The 21,050-nt window shown below is 40.6% G+C and overlaps 1 protein-coding gene across 4 annotated transcripts in view; it reads left to right on the forward strand.

Annotated features, from left to right (window-relative positions):
• DDAH1 (dimethylarginine dimethylaminohydrolase 1) overlaps nt 1-21,050 on the forward strand; it is a 150,007-nt gene that overhangs the window by 101,430 nt on the left and 27,527 nt on the right. For all 4 annotated transcript variants that reach the window (XM_073357186.1, XM_073357187.1, XM_073357185.1 and 1 more), the window contains 3 exons: nt 18,394-18,493; nt 19,768-19,841; nt 20,489-20,608. In XM_073357186.1, the coding sequence (XP_073213287.1) occupies nt 18,403-18,493; nt 19,768-19,841; nt 20,489-20,608 (285 nt within the window). In that variant the 5' untranslated portion in view covers nt 18,394-18,402. The remainder of the gene's footprint in view (nt 1-18,393; nt 18,494-19,767; nt 19,842-20,488; nt 20,609-21,050) is intronic.

The raw sequence follows: 21,050 nt of genomic DNA on the forward strand, positions 1-21,050 counted from the left end.
TCCTATCACACAGATCAGAGCTTTTTAGAATGCTCTCTTATCTAGAGAACGCATCTGTTGGGGGTTAAACTTGACTAACAGTAACATTGACCAAGTTCACATTAACTAGACTTTCAGTACTTCCCAGATACGCTTCATGCATAAGCAATATACTGGTAACATATAATTGTTTCTCTTCCTCTTGAAACAATTGTATGTGTTTAAGCATGAGATCAAACTACAGGACAACCTTATTGTACTTAGTTATATACAGTAAAACATGTGCCATGTATATGCTGGATTTTTGGCTAAAAGTTAGTCACACACAGTTGTGAATTCCCAACACATGAAATAAAATGTGCAGTGACGTAAATAGGAGATGGACAACTTAAAACTGCATCCTTTTGATAATTTTCTTATAGAATGGTTTCCGTCTATTCTGGAATTAGTACAAAAGGCTGCTTAGGCTCAGAACACTGACCTTCTGAGCTTTCCCGTTTTGATTTTTTTTGAGTGAAATGTCATTGCAAGAGAATTTCTGAAATGTAGCAACCCTTTTCTTGGTTGCTCGCTATTTCCAGATATCTAAACTAGAGCTATAGATTGAGGGGAGGACAAAACAAGAAGCCTACCATTCTCCCAGGCTTTAGTTTTTCTTGCCAGTATTTGAGGTAAAAAGAAAAGGAGTACTTGTGGCACCTTAGAGACTAACCAATTTATTTGAGCGTAAGTTTTCGTGAGCTACAGCTCACTTCACCAGATGCTGAAGCTCACAAAAGCTTATGCTCAAATAAATTGGTTAGTCTCTGAGGTGCCACAAGTACTCCTTTTCTTTTTGCGAATACAGACTAACATAGCTGCTACTCTGAAACCTGTTTGAGGTAGTTTTTCTTGTGTGTATTTGAGGTAAGAGATTAGTCTTTCTTTAGTGCAAAAGACGCTTGCCCTTTACCTACCTTTTTTTCCTTTCCATGCTTTCCAGTAATTCCACTATCTTTGGGATATTCATCTTTAGGTCTATTTCATGATCCCTCCTAGGGGAGGAAAGTTTGTTTTTCAACCTCCATTTTGGGTTCACTGCCATTTTGCCATGGAGTACTGAACGTTGTCATAAGTGAGGTTTATTAACCGCAAGCAACAGGCTATTTAACTTCCTTCTGCATACAGTATTTTGTTTTTGTTTACTCAGCCATCACTATAGATACAGTGGGTACTTGGAGATATTTGGGATTGATGATTCTCGAGTCTGTTCAAGATGTAAGCTCAGGTATATACTTTTCAGTCAGACTTATGGTTTGCTAAAAGTTAAAGGGATTGTCTCAGGTGAGCAGTGTTGTCTCTAAATGTGAGTTATCTGGTTTTGTAATATGGCTTATGTACTGGTTTTGAAATATCCCCTGTAAGCGTATACAGTTTAAAATGTAGAAGACAAATCTTCTAAAGTGAACTCTTGCACCTTATTTCTATGTAATTCTAGAAAACTCACAAAACAGTAAAAGAGTTAGAGAAATTCTAAACAGTGGAAAGAGCAGCCTAAGATGACTTCTAGTTAAATTCTGCATTACTTAAGTGTCACTATTGCTTGTTGTCACTCTGTCTATATTAGCATACATCTTGTTGCAGCTACAAGGGAAAAATAGAAGTCCTCTCTCAAAGCTGTTGCTGTAGACTTGCCAGTGTTGTGAGCAACTGTCTGAATATTTGGTTAATTTTAAGAAGACGGCACTGTATATGCCAAGCTTTCCACTTGTTAAAAATGTCTGTCTACATACAGAATTGCTGTATTTTTTTCCATGTGTTGTCTAAATCTGAGTACACACCTCTTTCCTTTTAATATTATTGCAAGTTGGGACATTCATGTAAAACTAGCCACTTCCAAGTTTGGCTCTTCTGAACCACTGTTGGTTGAAGAAGGAGTGATATTTGGAGAAGAATGACTTGTAGAATGACCTTGCCTCAGCTCATGTGCACTGCAGATGTCTGTAAAAGCTAAAAATTCATTAAAAATGAACATACCATATTATATTAAGTCATAATTTGACATATTCAGCTTGTTAAACCTTGCTTGGTACTGGCCAGTTTGTTAAATAAATGACTTCTGGTTTACTTGTACCATAACTCATTGGTTTTTGACTGCTTCATTGTTGGTTTGTATATGTAAGGGCTTTTTAAAAACCCAACATCACAACTCCATTATGCCCCCGCCACCAAATACCCATACTTCATTCAGATGGAACCTCAGTATTTGGGCCGAGTGTAAGGGTCAAAAAAATGGGGAAGAGTGCATATAGGTATTTAGCCTGCATAATATATTGCCTGAGCAACCATTTCTCCTGAAGGCCCCTCCACCACATCAGCACTGCATAACTCATGCTAACACAGTGTGGCTCTTGGCTCCCTCTAGTGTTTAGACCACAGGCAGATGTTTGAGTCTTGTACTGCCTCCTAGCAAGTAGACTTGGTCTTGTAGCTCAGACCATGGAGAATAGTTTGAGAGGTCCCAGGTGCAGTCCCTGCAGGGGGTGTTGTTACAATTGCACTGGCATCCCATGCATCCATCACATGATCCCATTTGTTAACACGTGCACCAAAACATCCTTTATCAGTAGAGGAAAGAACGCAGAGGATTTTTTGGGAAATAATGCCTGCCACTGCAGTGGATTGTGTGTTGCAGCATTATGTCAAACGGCATGAAAATGACAAGAGGCGCTATGTTAGCGTGCTATTTGTAGGAGACAAACTGAACCACAAAGGGTGTGACTGCAACAGATGTCAAGACACAGGTTGTATGTCACAGTTGAGAACTGTATGGCTGGCAGAAGGGAAAAAGGCCTTGGGTGGTCAAGTAGATTTGCAATACCCAAAATGACACCAAGGGTTTTGCCTACATTAAGAGCGGAGAGGATTCTTTAGTTTCTCAAATATTGAAGAATCCATAATACACACCCATACACACACAGATTTAAATCTCTGTAAGGAGAAGAGAAGGGTTTTTCTTTTCCTCTCCTGATGACTGGAATATCTCAAACTGCTCCTTACACAGAGACCTTTCACACTGCACTCGCACAACTAACTGAACATACTCGATAATGATCGTTATTGCTCTTGAACTCGTGTTTAATTTTTCTTTCACCATGTCATTTTTGCTGCATTTGTGATCACTTGCTGAAATGTGCCTTGCATTTGATGTCGTCTTTGACCTGTCTGAAACCAAGAGTTACATTATCTGGGGCTGATTAAGTAAGTTAATAATAAATGTATAGTTGAAATACAGGGAGGAACAGCTTCTCTCTCTTTACTGGTGAAGAGATTTGCCGAAATACAAACTTTGTGGGTGCAGCAAGAAAAACCCTTGTCTGATGAACCAGATTTTACCTGGACTGTAACTAACCAATGAAATTTGATCAATGGCTCTACTGCTGGAACTATTCTGTTCTATGCAGGTTCTTATACCGTATAGTATGTTCAAACACTTCTGTCATTCTTTTCAGAAATGATCAGGAAAAACATTACACTTTGCTGAAAGGGAAAAGCCAATGTTAGATAACAAAACATATTGGAGGAATATGTTTTGTCATGCTCGTTCTCAGAATCGGTAACCTACCTGTCTTTCATAGCTTATTAGAAACTCAGGCCAGAAATACACCACAATTAATTATTTAAGCAGGTCCCTGAGATTTTCTTGCCTCTTTAAAACTGCTGGTAAACGGGATGAACTCTCCAGTCGTGCTTTCAAACACCTCAGTATGTTGGGAGCATATTTAAGCAATAGACAATAGATCTGTGTAAAGTAAGAGTTACTAGCTCCATTTGACAAATATTGCAGTTTGAAATGCTTTTCAGTGTTACTTTAAAATTTAATATTCGAGCCCTATTGTAGACTGGCAAAATGGCAGCATTGTATATGTACACAAAGAAGATCAGAGGCCGACAGTCGTCATCAAATCAATGACCATTAACAGGTACAAGGAATTTAATATAATTAAATCTTTATAAAATAAAATAAATTAAAAAAAAACACTGTTTAAGTCTTTGTATTTTGTTAGAGTAAGTGAAGCTTTTTGGAGATTAGTGTGTTGAACCCAGATGAAGATTCAAACATGTCCAAACTTGCCTACTGCCGGGAAAAAAATGTTCTGTCTAGTCATGAATGCTAACGTTTACTGCTTGCTTCAGTCTGTGAATCCCCTTCTGAAAACCATATCAAAATGAATATGCCTGTTGATCTCCAATCATTTTTAACTTGTCTAACATAGCTTTGCTTGGAGATACTGTATATTTGTACTTTTAAAAGATGTTAACTATAATCCTTGCCAAAGATCTTTCAGCTTCTTTAGAATAGAGTAGCTAGATTACTTTGGATTGAATACCTCTTGAATGTGCTGTGTCAAGTTTTGAACAAATGGCACAAACAGTTGTACTGTACAGAGTGAAATCTGACAACTCTGTGTTAAAGGAAAGGAATGCTACTCCATGGTTTGATTGTGATCAACTTATCTTCAAGTGGGTTTATTAGCAATTTAATGGAATATTGGTTATTCAGGAGCAATAATAGCTCCAGTTGAAATGTCCATTCTGTTCTCTTTTCCCATACGCTTTGGAATGAGTAGAATGTGACAGCTGAGCTTTCAACAAGATTCATGAATTTTAAATACTTTTCAGTTGTAAAATGGGGCACATGGCGTGTGGTCAATAGTGGACAAGGAGCTGGCAGCCACTCTGGGTATTATGAGATATTGGGTATCTCAAAGATAATGAATGGTTGGCTTATCCAGGTGCATTCTTGGCCCATCGTGCATATCCAGACAGAATAGAATGTTTCTCTGTCCAACATTTAACAATTGATCATTTTGTAATTGTAAGCAGAAAAGTATCAGCATGCTTTTTTAAGGTTTAAATTTCATTCATCTTTATCTGGCAAAATTTTTACTGGTATTTTGTAACAATGTAGTTATGCAAACAAAACTTTTCTCTAGCTTTCTAACTTGATTCCACTTTGGTACATCTTGAGGGGGAAAAAAAAGTCTTGTGAATTTAAATCTTAAACTTTTAAAGCGTTTGTTATTTTGTAAACACTATACAACTGACTTAACACAGTGTTCTCAAAATTGCCTCTACTTACTGGTTGAGTTTTCAGCCTAACTTTTTGTACAGAGTAGATTTGTTACTTAACCCCACATTTTGTGGGAAATGGATTTTTCTAAATGATGATTGTTGGGAATTATTGGAGGGGAAGGGGGATTTGAAATTGTTTGTTTGGGTTGCTGATAGTGAGTTATATTAAATTGCACTGCTGCACATCAGTTATGTTTGGATCTTAACTTAAATAAAAATGTGTGTAAAAGACACCCAGAGTGTATGAGTAGCTGGTTTTGTTATCTTTAGTGCATGTACTAATCCAAATTAAGAATTATTCTCTTCATTTGCAACAATAACTTTAAAGGACTGTTCTGTTTAAATCCTCACCATCCTCTTGTGGTATGTTTCATGTGTCGTCATTCCACTGAATTTGCTCAAGGTATCTTGTTTATTGTAGCTGTAACATTTAAGTACTAAATGTATCCTGTGTTAACATTGTGAACAGAGCCCTGGATATAACATGATCATGGAGCCCCAAAGTGTCTCTCTTACAAAATGGTGAATTAATTGTCTCTTATACCACAATATCCATAGCACATAGTCACTTTGCAGCTGTTGCCAGCTCATCCAGCGGCTGTCCTGAGTTTCATCAGACTGGGATAAGAGGGGCATGCATTGACTTCTAAGATGAGCTGTTTTACTGAGGCTTAGTGGTTGCATGGCAGAAAGACATTGGGAGAATATAGATTGCACTTGGGATGTAGCACTGGGAGATCTGGGAGTGGAGACTGCCACTTGGGCTCTTGAGAACCACCAGACTGGAGCACTTTTCTTGTGCAGCTCAGTAGCTCTGCCTGGCAGCCACATTTATCTCCTGTGGAGTTGTTAAGCTTTGCAAAAGTGAAGCTCTGCCATGATGGAGCTTAGCATCTACCACTTTCTGCTACCCCCAGGTGTTTCTGTCCATCCTTCTCCCTACTGGCTACGTTCTCCTTCAGTAGCTCCTCTACTCCATTGTTGCCCAGCTTTAGTGGGCAGCATGCGCTCTGTGAGTATGTGCATCAGTTCACTTAACAGAGTCTCTTGTTACCAAGCCCTCATAGGCCACATGCACGGTCAGATCTCCACTTGGAAAGAGTACCAGGATATCCAGTGCCCATGACCATGTTTGTGCTATTAGAAATGGTCTTAGTTAAGCTCAATGCATTTTGTGTTCTACTGAATGCGTAGCCCATATCTTCCTGCTGGATCAGGAATGTGCATTGTCCTTCTCAGAAAGAAAAGATGGAACTTCTTGATCCTGATAAATGCTAGTGTTAGTGATGCTGTAAAGAAACAACGAACACACCAGCCATCATTTGACGGCAGGTACTGGCACAAACTACAGGATACCAGATAGTTGTGTTTAGCACATCACGGAGCTTGGACATGACCTATCAGGCTAGTACTATGGCTCAGTGTCACCACCAGTTGTATGGGAGAGCCTGGGACTGTGCACGGCAACTCTGGGTCCCTTAGCAGCTGAGCTGCTGTGGCTTACAGCCGTGACACCAACAGCCAGCATACAAAGCATGCTGCTCACACCCTGACTTCCACCATCTCGTTGGTTCTTCTAGTGCGACCTCAATAACCATTCCAGCCCCGAGTTCTCCCCCCTCCCCCCCCGAAAATATCCAGCTCTGCAGTGCTTCGCCCTTCTTGTTGTAGCACCAACAAAACCTATTAAGTTTGCTGCTTCTTTTAAGAGAGTACACAACAGCTTCTTAATTTAACTGGAGTTGACAAATCCTCCCCTTAAGTCAAAGCACTGAGTTGGTTTGTGGTAAAAGTAAAACAAGTTTATTAACAAAAGGACATAGATTTAAGTGATACAAAGTATAAGGATAAAAATGGTTGCAAACAAAAGTAAAAATATGCTTTTCAGAATAAAACTCAACAAACTGGAGTCTTTTGTTCAAAGAAGTTTTTCTCACCAGTTATTCTTCCAGCATTGCTGGCCAGGATCCACCACATGGAGCTCAAAGTGCTTGGTTTCTTTGACTTCTCAGACAAAGGACGCCAAAATGGCTTTTTTCTCTCTGCTTATGTTTTCAGTCAGGCTCAGCTTGCTATGTCCACAGGGAGCTGATGCCACATTAATTGTTGTAGTCTCCTGCTGTTAAGAGGCTATCTCCCCCCACTTGCTCGTGTGATGGCTTTGTGTACCTTCTGTGTAAAGCTACTTTCATTGTCTCCCCTTTCTCAATTTGCATTGGAGACCCGTTCAGGCAGGCAGGATCATGTTCCTTTGTCAAGGGTGGGGCAACTTCAGCTTTGCTTGCCAAACACATTTTGAGGACGTATCTTCAGCACATATTTATAGCTTTTCATATATCACATGTATATACACCACATAATAATATTAATGACTAGCATGTCAGCAGTTCACATATGATACCTTATGGGACACCTTTTTAGATACAGATTATGACAACAGTGAGTAGGGTACGCTTAGCTGGTCAGGCCAGCTGAGACCCATTGCTAGATACTGGGGAGACCCCTGTCCTCTGGCTTTGGGATGCTCTTAGGGTCACACAGAGCAACAGTGAAAGAGCTCAGAAAAACTTCTGAAATGTTTCTTCCTGGTGTTGCTGCATGACATGACTTGGCCCCTTGGATTATCCATATGTAGTGATTATATACTGATACTTGAATAATCTGGCTTGAGTGGGTGCTGGGTGATTTAAGGATCAGTCTTTGATGTGACTGGTAGGGGATTTCCCAGGTACAGTGTCTAGCCATGTTACTTGGAACGTGAGTAACATATGATTACACTTGTACATGGTATTGCGGCATGGCCTGTCTGAAGAGTTGCCATTTTAGATCTTATAACTGAGTTAGGACAAAAGGAATAAGATATCACTATGTCCAAATGTCCTCCTGAAATAAATGGCTGTCCTTGATGGACCCAGGGGAGAGGTGTAGCTGAAACCTTCCCATTTCCCCCTCAACTAAAGAGATCCTTATAAAATAGGGCATCTATCCAAACCACTGCTAGTGGGTCCAGAAAAACAACCACGAGGGTTTTTCAAAAACCCAAACTATTCTGTGTTGCATGGTTTGCTTTGAAATGTCAGTGACCTAACATCGAACCTTTATCAGGAAGAGAGGGGAAAACCCTTTAGTCTTCAAACTGAGCAGATTCAGATAAAATGGGAACTGGATCAGACTCTTACACACGCTTACACACACACTATTTAGTTTTGCAAAACCAGAATCCATCCTCCCTCAAACCCCTGTTTTGTCCATAACCACTTATTATAAATTTCTCTGAGGCTTGCTGAAAGAACACTTTGTAAGCAAAGAGCTAATGGCTGCAGAAAAAGCTGTCACTTCAGAGATACCGTACCTTAACCTTTGCATAGTGAAAGTGTGACACTTGTTTTACAGAGCTGTAAATGGCAATACAAGGTGCAATGGAGTGGAGGATCAGGCCCAATAATGCTAATCTACCACAGCTGAGAATTAGATTTAGGGAGAGAATGTAGTTTAGTGGCTCTTAAACTGTATGTTCCCTTTGACAGGGACTGAGTTTTGTACAGGGCCAAACACACTGTCATCACTTAACAAATCATTGGTGAGAGCTGAGGTCTGATGTGGGAGATCTGCAGGTATTCCCAGCTCTGCAGCTGACACGCTGTGTGACCTTGTGTGAATCTCTAATCTTTGCCAAAGCGTAAAAATAGTAAACTGTGAATGTTTTCCTACATTGGCAGAGCTTTAAGATTTTCTGATAAAGTGTGCTATAGAATTGAAAATAGTTCTCCCTATGATCATTGTGTAACAATATTAATAGTATTATAGTAACACTCTCCTCCTCCCAGCCCCCAAGCTCCCTGGCATGGCCACTGTCATGCTGTCTGCAGCAGAAGCCCAAGCCCAAGGTGGTACTGTTAATAATTGTTCTTTACATTGCAAAGATTTATTATTTTATTTTCATAACTCTCTTCCAAATATCCATGTGACTAGAGTGTCACTAGCATAATATTTTAACTGTCAAAACTGTGGCCACCGTGAATTTGCTGGGGCCGCGTGCACGGCCACAGCAAAAATTCATTTGAGAACCAGTAACATCTGTCACTGTGCACGTTCGGTGTGAGGCGTCCGTAATGAACCTCTCTTCAGCGTTGGTTTGTTTTGACACCATAGGCCTTACTGGAGAGGCAGGAAAACTTCAATAGTTTTTCCCCAGCAGTTGTGCAGCAGTAGGTTCTTGCTAAAGTATTCTTCAAAGATAATGTTATCCTCCTGCAGAGTGGTACTTCAGAGTTTAAGTGGTGCCTAGCCCTCGGGCTGGCCGCTCTGTACAGGGATGAATTTCACCCCAAGTGCAAAGTAATCCTCCTGTACACAGGGGTGGCTCACTACATAAAGTTCAGATCTGGATCCAGATTTCTCCTAGAACGTTGAGTGTTTGGGTTCAGGCCCATCTCACAATTGATCGTTATTTATTCTCTTCGTTGGATTTTCAAAAATAGTGCCAGTGACCATTTCCCTCCTCCCTTCAATTCCTCACTTCTCTTCTTATTTTGAAAAGATTTGTTTGAACATGGCTAGAAAACAGAATACCAATAAATAATTTGTAAAGAAATTGCATCCATTTAATGTACTTTAAATGTGAATGTAAAGAAGCAAGGGATCTGTATATATCAGTTACAGTAATTGATAAAGCCCATCTATCTGGAGTGTAATGGGTTCCATTTTTAAAGTGCAGGGGGTGAGGAAATTAGATTTTGATAAATGTCAGACATGTTTGTTGTCCTTTTTCCTTGAAACTGAGCTGGCTGAAGTCCACTGTCTCTCAACCAGATTTATTATGGATTGGATACATTCCATCTCGCAGTAGGAATGTACTTATTAGAAAAAAAAAAATCACTACAGAAAGCATAAAAGCTTTAACATTCAGCCACTTGATGTACTAATTGGTATAGTTATAAAAGCCTAGTATTGTATTACATCAAATCTAAAGCTGACGTATAATGACACAGAAAACTTAAAAATGATAAAGATGAGTGGGGTTTGGGGTTTTTTTGTTTTGCCTGTCAAAATTCTGAGGACATAGTCTTCATGGAAGGGAGATGGGTTGAGGAAAGTCAGCCTTTCCTCTTGGGTAGCATGGTGGAAGCAAGCAATGGACCTGTTTTATATTGAATCTGCTTGTATTTATTATTGAATTCATTTCCACAAATGTTTGTGCATTTCAGAATTGTCTTATGAGGAGGACTTTGTCCAGCAAACTTCTATTCAGCTCTATCCTGAAGTAAACAGAATTTTTGGTGCTTTATTCATAAAACAAAGTTTGACCTGTAACTTTTTGCTTTCATGGTTATTAAATACTAGAACTATTCTGTTTTGAAAATTTTGCATTTCAGAAAAACACAACTCTCTGTTTTAAAAATAGAAACCAAAACTGTTTTGGAGGGGGAAATGAGGGGCAAAGCAGCATCATACTGCATCTTTGCCATTTGTTTATTTTTTGCTGTTGATAACTAATGAAGGACAGATAACATGTTTGTTACAGATTCTATCTGTTCTGTAACAACCCTGCTCCTCTTGTGCAGGAGCTCTCTTGAGAAGTGACTAATCCATCATGATTTGAAGATGGTTTTATGACTAAATGCACTGGGTCCCAGGCTGAGAACACAATACTTATCCACTTATTGGATAGCTAAACATCACCACAGGTGGTACCTTTGGCTGAAAAACCAAAGACTCAGTGGGCATGAAAACTTCCAGGTCAGGGTTGACATGCATGGGCATCACAGCATGAAGATGCTTTCAAAGTTACCGTGGGGCTACAAAGAGGATTTTCGTTTCCAGGGCTGTCAATTTTGGCATCTTTCCTGAGCATTACATTCACTTGTGAAAAGCATGTATGTCTGCTGTGCAATGAAAATCTTGTTTATTGTACTCAGTACACTGGAGAAACTGTTCAAGACTATTTAATCCATTGAGAATACTGTTTTGATCATGTTAATGTAAACCTGGGTTATTTTACCACACAAGTTTCAGAGTAGCAGCCACGTTAGTCTGTATCCACAAAAAGAAAAGGAGGACTTGTGGCACCTCGCAGACTAACACATTTATTTCAGCATAAGCTTTCGTGAGCTACAGCTCACTTCATCGGAATGCATCCAATGAAGTGAGCTGTAGCTCACAAAAGCTTATGCTCAAATAAATGTGTTAGTCTCTGAGGTGCCACAAGTCCTCCTGTTCTTTTTACCACACAAGAAATTCCTCTTGAGAACCTGACTTTTCAGGAATATGTTTGGTGAAAAATGTTGATTCCCCTGGTTACCAATTTCACCCCTTTTTCCTCATTCTTTCAGTTTTTCCCACTGTCTTGATTTCTGACTCTGTATTGAATGCGTTATATGGATATTTTGGTGAACCATAGTATGGGACGTGTTCGGCATGTTATCCAGGAGATGTAACTTGTCATGTTCCAGGTGTACGTAGGCCCTCAGTTCATGAGCAGTACTTCAAATACAGAGATGACTGTATAGGACTTTTGATACTGGATGTTTAGAAACCTAAAAAGTGCTTTTAAAAATAGCCATTGGCTTATATATATGAAAAGATCCAGAGAAAATTTCTATAGGGCAGTAATGGCTTTTAAGATCTCTGCAAATACAAAATGAGCCAAGCTTGTACCAGACTGTCACATGGAAAAACCATCTTTGGGCATATACTGCTGGAGGCTGGAACAATCATGAGGAAAATGAAATATGCTGGCTTTCTACTGTTTCAGCTTCTAGTTCTAATTTTTTTAATGTCTAAGCAGCTGTCCCTATAAACTAAATTAAGACACATGGCACAGTGCCTCTGCCACAGCCTGATGGTTAAGTTGTAATCAGCATGTGGTAATTAAAACGTACATCTGGCTCAAGTAGCAGATTGAGAGTCAGTATTTACTTTCAGATATTCTCATTAGCTAGGAGCTTTATTTAATAGCACCCTAGTGCAAACTGGCCTGACCATTCTTACCAGCACAGGAGGTTCAAACTATAACCCCCTCCTCCGCCCTACCTGTGAAGGTTGCACTCTAGGGAAAGGCCTATGGTGTTCTACAGGCATCCCACTTGGAAAAGGCAGCCTTCAATTACAGTTGGGGCACAATAGGAGATCACTTTGGAATGCGTTGAGTCAATGCATCCTCCAGATGTCTTGGCTGTGCCCGCTTCCCAACCAACACTAGCCATTCCTGGGGCAGTGGTTGCTGGCTCTGAATCACTTGCTTAATACTTATAGGTACCTTACATCATTGTGGTATCTTGAGTACTCTAATCACAGAAATATCTTCTCCTGGCATCTGGCTTCAGGCCCTGCTGTTTGGCTCTGTTTCTCCTTCTTCTCCAGTTAATGAAACTTCAGTCTGTGAGTTTCTTTTCTCAATAATCCTTCCCTTTGGGGAATCTGGTTTAGTTACCAAGTTAGAAACACAGATCTTCCATCCAGCCTTCCTAGCTGGCTCAAAGCTCTTGGTGCAGAGTTCTTAGTCCTGTCTCTACTGAGGCTTTCCTTCTAACAAGTTTGCTGTCCCTCCAGCCTTCTTAGCTGACTCTTGCTTCGTGCAGGCTTGGCCTCCCCAAGCCCTCAGCCCGGGAACTACTGAGAATCTCTGTGGAGCAACTTAGACAACTTGCTGCTTCCTGGAGTGTCTTCCCTTAGTGCCCATGCCCTGTCCCTTGTCTCTCAACAAGTCTGGTTCTGAGTCATATGCTCTGTCTGTCATGTGACCCTTTGTGACTGAAAGCACCCCAGATTCGCACCCTTGTAATAATCTTTGTATAAAATATGCCTTGTGTGGTATCATTTGAAAACTAATAACTTGCTGGTGAACAATATCATGGTGAAATGTAGGTAGCAACATGATATGCCTCTCAGATTTACATACAAGTAGTAAATGGGATCCTTGAAATGGCAGGGGGGAGGGAAATGGCAGGAGATCAGGCAAATCTGTATTGCAGCAAGCACAGGTGAGAAGGAGGAGCATGGAGCCAACTTCATCACCTCCAGGTCACCATTTGTACTATTTGAATAAACTTTGATTTGAGGAGTAACCTTCCGAAGAATCCACTTCAAAGGGTGACTGGGTTATAAAAGTGAGGGGCAAATATTCTCTCTCTCTCACTCTCTCTCTCACTCTCTCTCACACGACAAAGGAACCAGCCCTTTCCCTTTGGGGGGAGATCCTGACCTGAGAAGTTGGTTAGCCATGTTGCTGGGAACATGTGGTACAGATTTTACCTTGAACAATTCTAGCTTGTTAAATTTTCGCTATTAGAAGTTGTTTAATCTTTTTGTCTTGTAACCCTTTCTGCCTTTAGTACCTGATACTTCAATTCAGTTAAAATCCTATCTTGTTTTATTTTTTAATCTAAACAAATCCAGTGCTGTGTTTAAATTGACCTGTTGGTAACTCTAGTTACAGTAGCAGACTGTTGAATATTAATTCCTTATAGGGGCAACAGACCTTTAATATCTGCACTGCCCAGCAAAACTCATGTTTGGGGAAAATTCTGGGCTGGGAGCATGTTGGGATCACTCTGCAAGTCGTAACCAAGGCTTGTAGAAGCCAGAGTGTGGCTGGAGTGTGGCTGACAGGCTACTGGGGTCAGAGCAGCAGGACCAGGGCTGCAGCTATACACAGACATTTGAGGATGTGACCTGCATGTTTGTGAGTGGCCCAGGTTGGGAGTATATCACCAGAGCATTGTGAGGCACCCAGGGTTGCGGGGCAGGTCGTGACACAACCCTTCACTGATCTGGATTGCACCCCAGAATGTGATACCCTTGTACATATTCTTTCTGTCTGAGGAGGTGGGTTAAACATAAGCTGCAATCCAGTCTCCTTAAATGGCTAGTTCACCTTGCGGCAGTCTTGGACAAAGATGGAGTGGACCCAGTACGTGAAGGTCATCTTATCACTTGAAAAGGCCCAATATATGTATCTGGATGTTGCTTACTAATCCTCTTCTTCTGCAATAGCGCCCTTCAGAATAGGCCTAACAACAAAAGGCAAAAAGCAAACAAACAAACCTGTCATTAACTTGCACGGATCTGGATTCCGCCCAAGCCACATTTACGCAAAACTATGGAAATCTGTATCCAACACTCAAGCACCACAGGTCTGGAATTTGTCTTCAGATCACTCTGTAACATGTAGAAAGATGTCAAAATTTATTTGTAATGGTAGTGTCTTCGCTTGAGTTGATGTGTAGTGACAGCTCTGGATCTATGCAATCTGTGATAACATTTGCCTCTATGCAACCACATTCAACACTTTCTGCCAATCACACGGATTGCTAATTGTCTGATTATGTAATTTCTTGCCTGCAGTCCTGTCTGATTCTGGTGCCAACAGGTATAGAGTTCCTTAATTGCCCTCTAATGCTCTGTTCTTGGAAAGTTGCCCTTTGACTCCACCTCCTGGCTCTCTGGATTAATAGGAGTGGTCTCCAGAACCCCAGATTTGATTGATTGATTAGGCAGGGAGGAGCAGTTAACTGTAATTTTTCAGGGATGGAATATAGAAGGCTGCTCTGCAGGGCCCAAGGTAGGCGGACATGATTATGGGTGGAAGCAGGTATGTGTTGCCTCCTATTTTTGCACTGAGCCCTATGAAAGATAGAGGTGGCCCTGTTCGTATGGGAACGCTTTTAAAAACAAAACAAAACTCCAAACCCAAGATTAAATATTGGGGGGGAGGAGGGGAGGGACAGGACCTCTTCTTTTGTGAAGTTTCCATTAACAGAACTATGTCTTGCCTCTCGGTTTTGCATGTTACTGTAGAACAGAGGCAGCCAAAATGCATGGCTGCTTGCCGTGACAAAAAGCCCTGAAAACAGAACTAGCCCTTAAACAGCCCAAGAGAGAAGCTTGAAGACCTGCTGCATTTGTGTAGGAATGAAAGAGGATGTGTGGAGGAATGTGGTCAAAGATACAGGGAGTGGTGGGGGCGGGGGGGAAGTAATGAGCCAGAAGGAAGGAAACCAGCAAGAAATGATAGCAGAGGTGAAGAACAAGGACAGAAAAACCTTGGAGTGCAGGAACTTGGGAGTGAAGAATGAAGGAAAGGAGAGGTACCAAAGAAATGAGAGGGTGAAAGGCGGCTGCATACTTGGGGGAGGACACGTGTCCCAGGATGTAGCAGAATTTGGTGACCCAGACCTTGATGCTCTATTTCTTATGGAACCCACTTTGTTCAATTTCCAGAATGAACACTGCTTTGAGAGTGTCTGTGCCCCGCCCCAATTCAGCAAGGCCAGTGTCTCCATGTAGAAACTTGATGGTTTTTTGTTTGTTATAGTTTTTTGGAAGTTAATTGAGACAGCAGACTAACTATAAATGTGTAACCACAGAACAGGCTGTGGGGGTGGGAGGATTGGAAGTTTGGTGTCCTGCCTTCTGTAATCCCATGCTATATGTATATTTAGTCGCTCTCCCTGCCTGTGACTTGAGTTCTTGTGAGCTTCTATTCTTGTGCCAGGGTAGCATTGCACGGAGTCACAAGTTAGTTGGTCTGTTTCACTCTAGCTTATGTTCCAGATCCATGTGGTGTTGTATTCGGTATCTTAAATAATGCCACACCTGCTGTTTCACCTATAACAAGCTTCTCCTTCATTTGTGCCCGTTCCCCTTCTGCACATTATGCCTACATCGAAAAGACCTCCATGCTGTAGAGGCAAAGAAAGAAATTCAGTATCAATCAGTGGCACATGGCCATTGTAGCAGTGCATGGAAGTTATGAAACAAATTACAGTCCTTGCTTAATAGCCAAATTTTGAACATTAACCCACCTGTTTTACATTTATTTTAAAAATACCACAAGGATCCAACCCTTCCTTTATATTTAAAAGTCATAGAAGACTGAGGAATATTAAGCACTGTGTTTGAAGCAGGTACACATCTCACACTAAATCTTAAACTAGCTAAACAAAAAAACCCCACTGCTCGTGGCTGGAGACCTTTTTATGTGCAGCATTTCAGCCTGAAATATCTCTGAGGTTAATCTGAAGATAAGTCAGAATAGATGTGTTAATGTGTGCACAAGACAAGTTCCAGTTTCTGGGTCTGAGCCTTCTGCCCTAGTGCATGGAATTCCCAGTAAACTCAGTGGAGTTCCATGTGCAGAGGTTCTCAGTCCTTTATATCTAAAAGGCCACTAGGCCCACATCTGTGTTACAGTACAGGTCTGGTGGCCCAGTGTGGCCACAAATGCATCATAACTGGCATCCCCCAACTCCATCCCCAAATATAAGGGAGAATCCCTGTTTGCTGTAGAGCAGCTCTGTGCCACTCTACGTCACAGCCCTGATGTAGGGATAATGGTCAGGGAAGAGTGGGTGTGGCTGAAGCACCTCTGGCTATTCCCAACCGCCAGAACAACCCCTTTGGAGCCATGGTAGCTTGAACACAGGTTACAACAGCGCTTAGGCTGCTGTAACTTACATGAGGGATCACCCCTCTGCCTTGGATCCTGTGCTGATTGTAGTTTGATAGGACCCAAGAAGGGGCCAGTGTGTTACCTACTGTCACATGATACTGGAGGAATGTAACTAGATGTAAGTTTTGAATAGCCAGTACAGTTGAACTGCATGGGAATTAGAGGGTCGTCGTCTTAGATGTAGGTCCAACAGCTTGCTTCACACGAGCTTTAGAAAAAAGATGAGATTGTATTTGCTGTGTTCTAGTATTTGTTTTCTGTAAAGTTCTTGAAATTGTGAGACTATCAGATTTGCAAAAATGTACAGACAAGGTGGGTGAGGTAATATATTTGATATCTTTTATCACTCATCTTGCCTCTCTAATATCCTGGGACCAATACAGCTTCAACAACACTGCAAAAACAGAGCATTTCCTTATTTGAATTCAGTTGTAACTCAGCAAACTGAGTCTGCTGGGTTTGTTATAGTTTGCCAAGCATACCCGAAATGATGTTGTTCAGCATGACATCTCATCATCGCTCTGTTTAATTTAAATATTGCACATTCCTGTTCACGTCTGTTTCTGTGATGTGTGTGTCAGTCATGTTGGAACTCTCTCATTTCTTCTAAAAATGTTTAAGTTGCCATGTTACGCAGATCCAGGACCTAAATGAAACGGAGAACTTCATGACACACTCAGTGTCTCTTCCACATTTCCTAATGGCTGGTAACTTGCGCTAGTGTAATATAATAAACAAGCTTCTCTGAATAGCAAATACTCTGTTGAAGAGGATCAGGGCTTTGTGGAATAACTCCTTTTTTCTATTAGCTGTAGTTCTGTAGCGTGTTATCAACCCTATCTTCACCTTTTATGGATTTTTCACTTACAAGCTTCTTTTGGCACAGGTGGCACAAAGGGGATGGCTGTAGCTGGATATCCTGGCTGTAGCGTAGCTGGTGATAGCCTATGTGTAGGATAGCTGGCAGTAGTACAGTCAGTGGAGATGGCTTCAGTACCAGCCACTCTTGCCTCCTACTCCAACATAGGGAGAATATTTGGGGAAGAAAGAACATGTCAGGGGCATGGTGGAGGAGATCTCTACTATACTGGCCATCCGCTGGCATAAAGTGCTTTGCACCAGTGTTGTAAGTTAGACCGGTCTCTTGGCTGCTCTGAGCTTGGAGCAGGCGTGGGGAAACCATAACTAGATTTCTGACACCTCCGCTCCATGCTTCCCCTGTCATTAAGCAGCACTCAGACCCAGGGAAGAATTGAGCCCACAATATGTATTTCTGTAAAGAGCTCATTAACACAAGGCATTAGACATCAATAATCAGTAAAGATGCAGATACTTAAGAAAACTAAATTGATTGATTTGTATCTTTTCCCTTAGTAGATAGAGGCCAAGTCAGAATCTCCATCTCCATGGGTGACTGACAAGAAAACTTTGTGACTAGGAGGTGCAGAAATAGGGAATGCCAGCTCTCTGCCAGCTCTTTCACTCCAGGCCACAGGAAGCCTTTTTTTGTAGCGCTGAGGGATTACCATGGGAGAGGGCCTGGAGCTGACATGCATAGTGGGCACGTTCTAACCCTTCGTAGTGTCTGCACAAAAGATAGTGACTCTTTCTACTCACTTCCACACATACCCCTCTGTGCTTTGGAGCCCCCTGAAGGGATTCTGGGATCTGAGATTGGCAGGACCTGGTGGGATGGCGGACATCTGCTTTCTGTCTTACTAGCAGTTACCTGACTCCTTCTTTTTTCTTTTTCTTTTTTTTTATTTAAACTAATGCCTATTGTGGTTTGATTAATGTTTTTAATGGTGGAACCTAAATGAGATTCTAAACTACTTCCCTTTAAACAGGTTGATGCAATGAAGAAAGCACTGGAAAGTCTTAACCTCAACATTGTAGAGATGACAGATGAAAATGCAACCTTAGATGGTGGAGATGTCTTATTTACAGGTACAGTATTAAAGTGAATTTGTATTTGGTTTTCTTTCTGGACCGCATGGAAAATTTAACACTATCTGATCTCTATTAATAAATATTATACTTTATACTAGTGTAAAGATTTTATTAGGTCATTTGCTTACCAAATGGCAGCACGGCACTTTAGTTTCAGAGCTGTCTTTTGAATGCAAAATTTCCTAATGCAGAAGAATGGAAGTAGCAGTAGACACAATACAAATCATGTGTATTTAAGCCTTAATCAATTCACCTAGCTTGTAAAGTATTACTTACCAATAAAGAAAAGGCTTTCAGCAGTCAAGTTATTTTCATCATTTCATATTTTTTATTACCCTCAGCCATGTTTGCACAGACCTGTTTGCGGGAATCATAAAAGCTTCATTCAGACGTAATTGTGGTTGGTTCATTGAGTAAATACTGGATAGTGCATTTGTAGTTTATGAGGAAAGTAGACTTGCTTGCCAGATGTCATGTGGAAGAGAAATGGTGTTGCCACTCAAGTTATATGCATGAACAAATTCAAAGAGGAAGATACCGATGCTGATTTTTACATAGTTAAACCCATTATGTATGTATCTTCTCGCATTGGCTGGGTATATATTTGCCCATTGCCTGAGATAAATGAGGCTGTTTATTTTGATCACCATCACAATAGACAGGTTGCTTGCCTTACTTACAAAGGGAACAAGATTGTTTCAGACTAAGGAAACCAAAAAATAAGGCATTTCTACTATGTTACGGATCCCAGTATCTGTTTCCTTAGCACCTTGAAGATAGCTGTGTCTTTTTATGACTGAGGTTTAAAATCCAAGAATGGGAGAAATCTCAGAAGAGGAACAGAAGGTCAATCGGTGACTTATTAATCTAGCACAGCTGTTCTCTCCATTTATCCTATGACCACTGTAAAGCTTTAAAGGAAAGGAAGCTGTTCATGTGTATAATTTACAGTGATTATCATTCTTCACCAGAAAAAGAATTTAATTAGACTCAACATCCAATTGCAAGTTGCATTTTTTTTAAAAAGCTACATTTCTAGTTAGTTTTGTTACTAGACTTTTTTTTAGCCACAGTTAAGTTTCATATTGATAATTGTGAAGGACTTTATATTACATCTCCATCTCAAATTTGGCCTTTATATTACATCTCCATCTCAAAATATGTGTGTTCTGATTATTAGATATGGTTGGTGTCCATGTATTTTTCAGCCATTCAAATAAAAAAAAACATTAATTTTGTCTTTACTATTCTTTGCAATGTTTTCATTTCAGGCAGGGAATTTTTTGTGGGTCTGTCAAAACGGACAAATCAACGTGGTGCAGAAATTCTGGCTGACACTTTTAAGGTTTGTACACTTGTTCTGCAAGAAGACATTCTGCTTTCTGTGGCCAGACAAAGGGGTTAAACTACAGCCCACTGAACCAAGTACATTAGCCAAAATGTTCAGAAATGGGTATCTAAAGTCAGGCTCCGAAAGTATCTCTATTTAGATTCCTAGGTAGTGGCCTGAATTACAAAAAGGCAGAGAAGCCAACAGATCCATCAAAGTCACAGATCTTCAAAAGGGGACAAAGGAAATGTGGAGTCAAGTCAGTTCTGAGGGACTAAGACTGTAAGTAGGGTAATGCCAGGTCACTACTACTTGCTACTATCTTAGGCCTCCCATTCCTCCTCTAGAGAAGCTCAACAATATGCATGAACGTGTTTTCACTTGAGTTCCTGACAGGTTTTTATATAAGTAATATTTAAACATTTAACAGATTTATTTTCAGGTGCACAAGTAGTGAAAACTGCAGTAGTTCTGTATTTTTTCTTGATGCACAAGACAGCCCAGAGGGGCATGTCACAGTTGACTGTAGCCAGTTTACCTCAGGACCTGCAGATGAGTTAATTTACAGAGGAGCTAAAATGTGTCATTGAATTACTCAGAGCAGTTATGGAACTGGTACTGATTTAAAGTATTTACTGTGCACCTTCTTCATTTCTACATAGGATTATGCTGTCTCCACAGTCCCTGTTTATGACTCTTTGCATCTGAAGAGTTTTTGTAGCATGGCTGGACCAAACCTGATTGCCATTGGTTCGACTGAAGCTGCACAAAAAGCCCTCAAGGTAAAATGCATAGGAAAATGACCCGAGATAGGTGACTAATTTTACTTTTATCTTAAGACAAGAACACCTGAGTTTAAAGTAGATGTAGTGTCAGTACAAGAGGGAAATAAATACACCTCAGAGAATCCCGCATGAGCAAAATGCAGGGAATGTTATTCATTAATTATGTAGGGAAAGTTTTTTACGCTAATCTAGTTTTAATTATCTAAAGTAGCTTCCAGAGTTTCTACAAGCTTGATCTGGTGATAGGGGATGTATTTTGTTCGTTTGTTGCATAGGATGGGGAATAGGTGGAAATGAAGGTTGAGACTTAGGCAGGGAAAGAGTTGTCTAGGTTCATTAACTTTGGATTCTTATCTCTTGATGCATAAAATTCAGTGAAAGGATTTGAGGAAGGAGTGAATATGGTCAGAGCAGTAGGATAAGATTTCTTTCTTTTTTT

Source organism: Lepidochelys kempii, chromosome 8, assembly GCF_965140265.1.
Source record: "Lepidochelys kempii isolate rLepKem1 chromosome 8, rLepKem1.hap2, whole genome shotgun sequence".
Taxonomy (NCBI): domain Eukaryota; kingdom Metazoa; phylum Chordata; order Testudines; family Cheloniidae; genus Lepidochelys; species Lepidochelys kempii.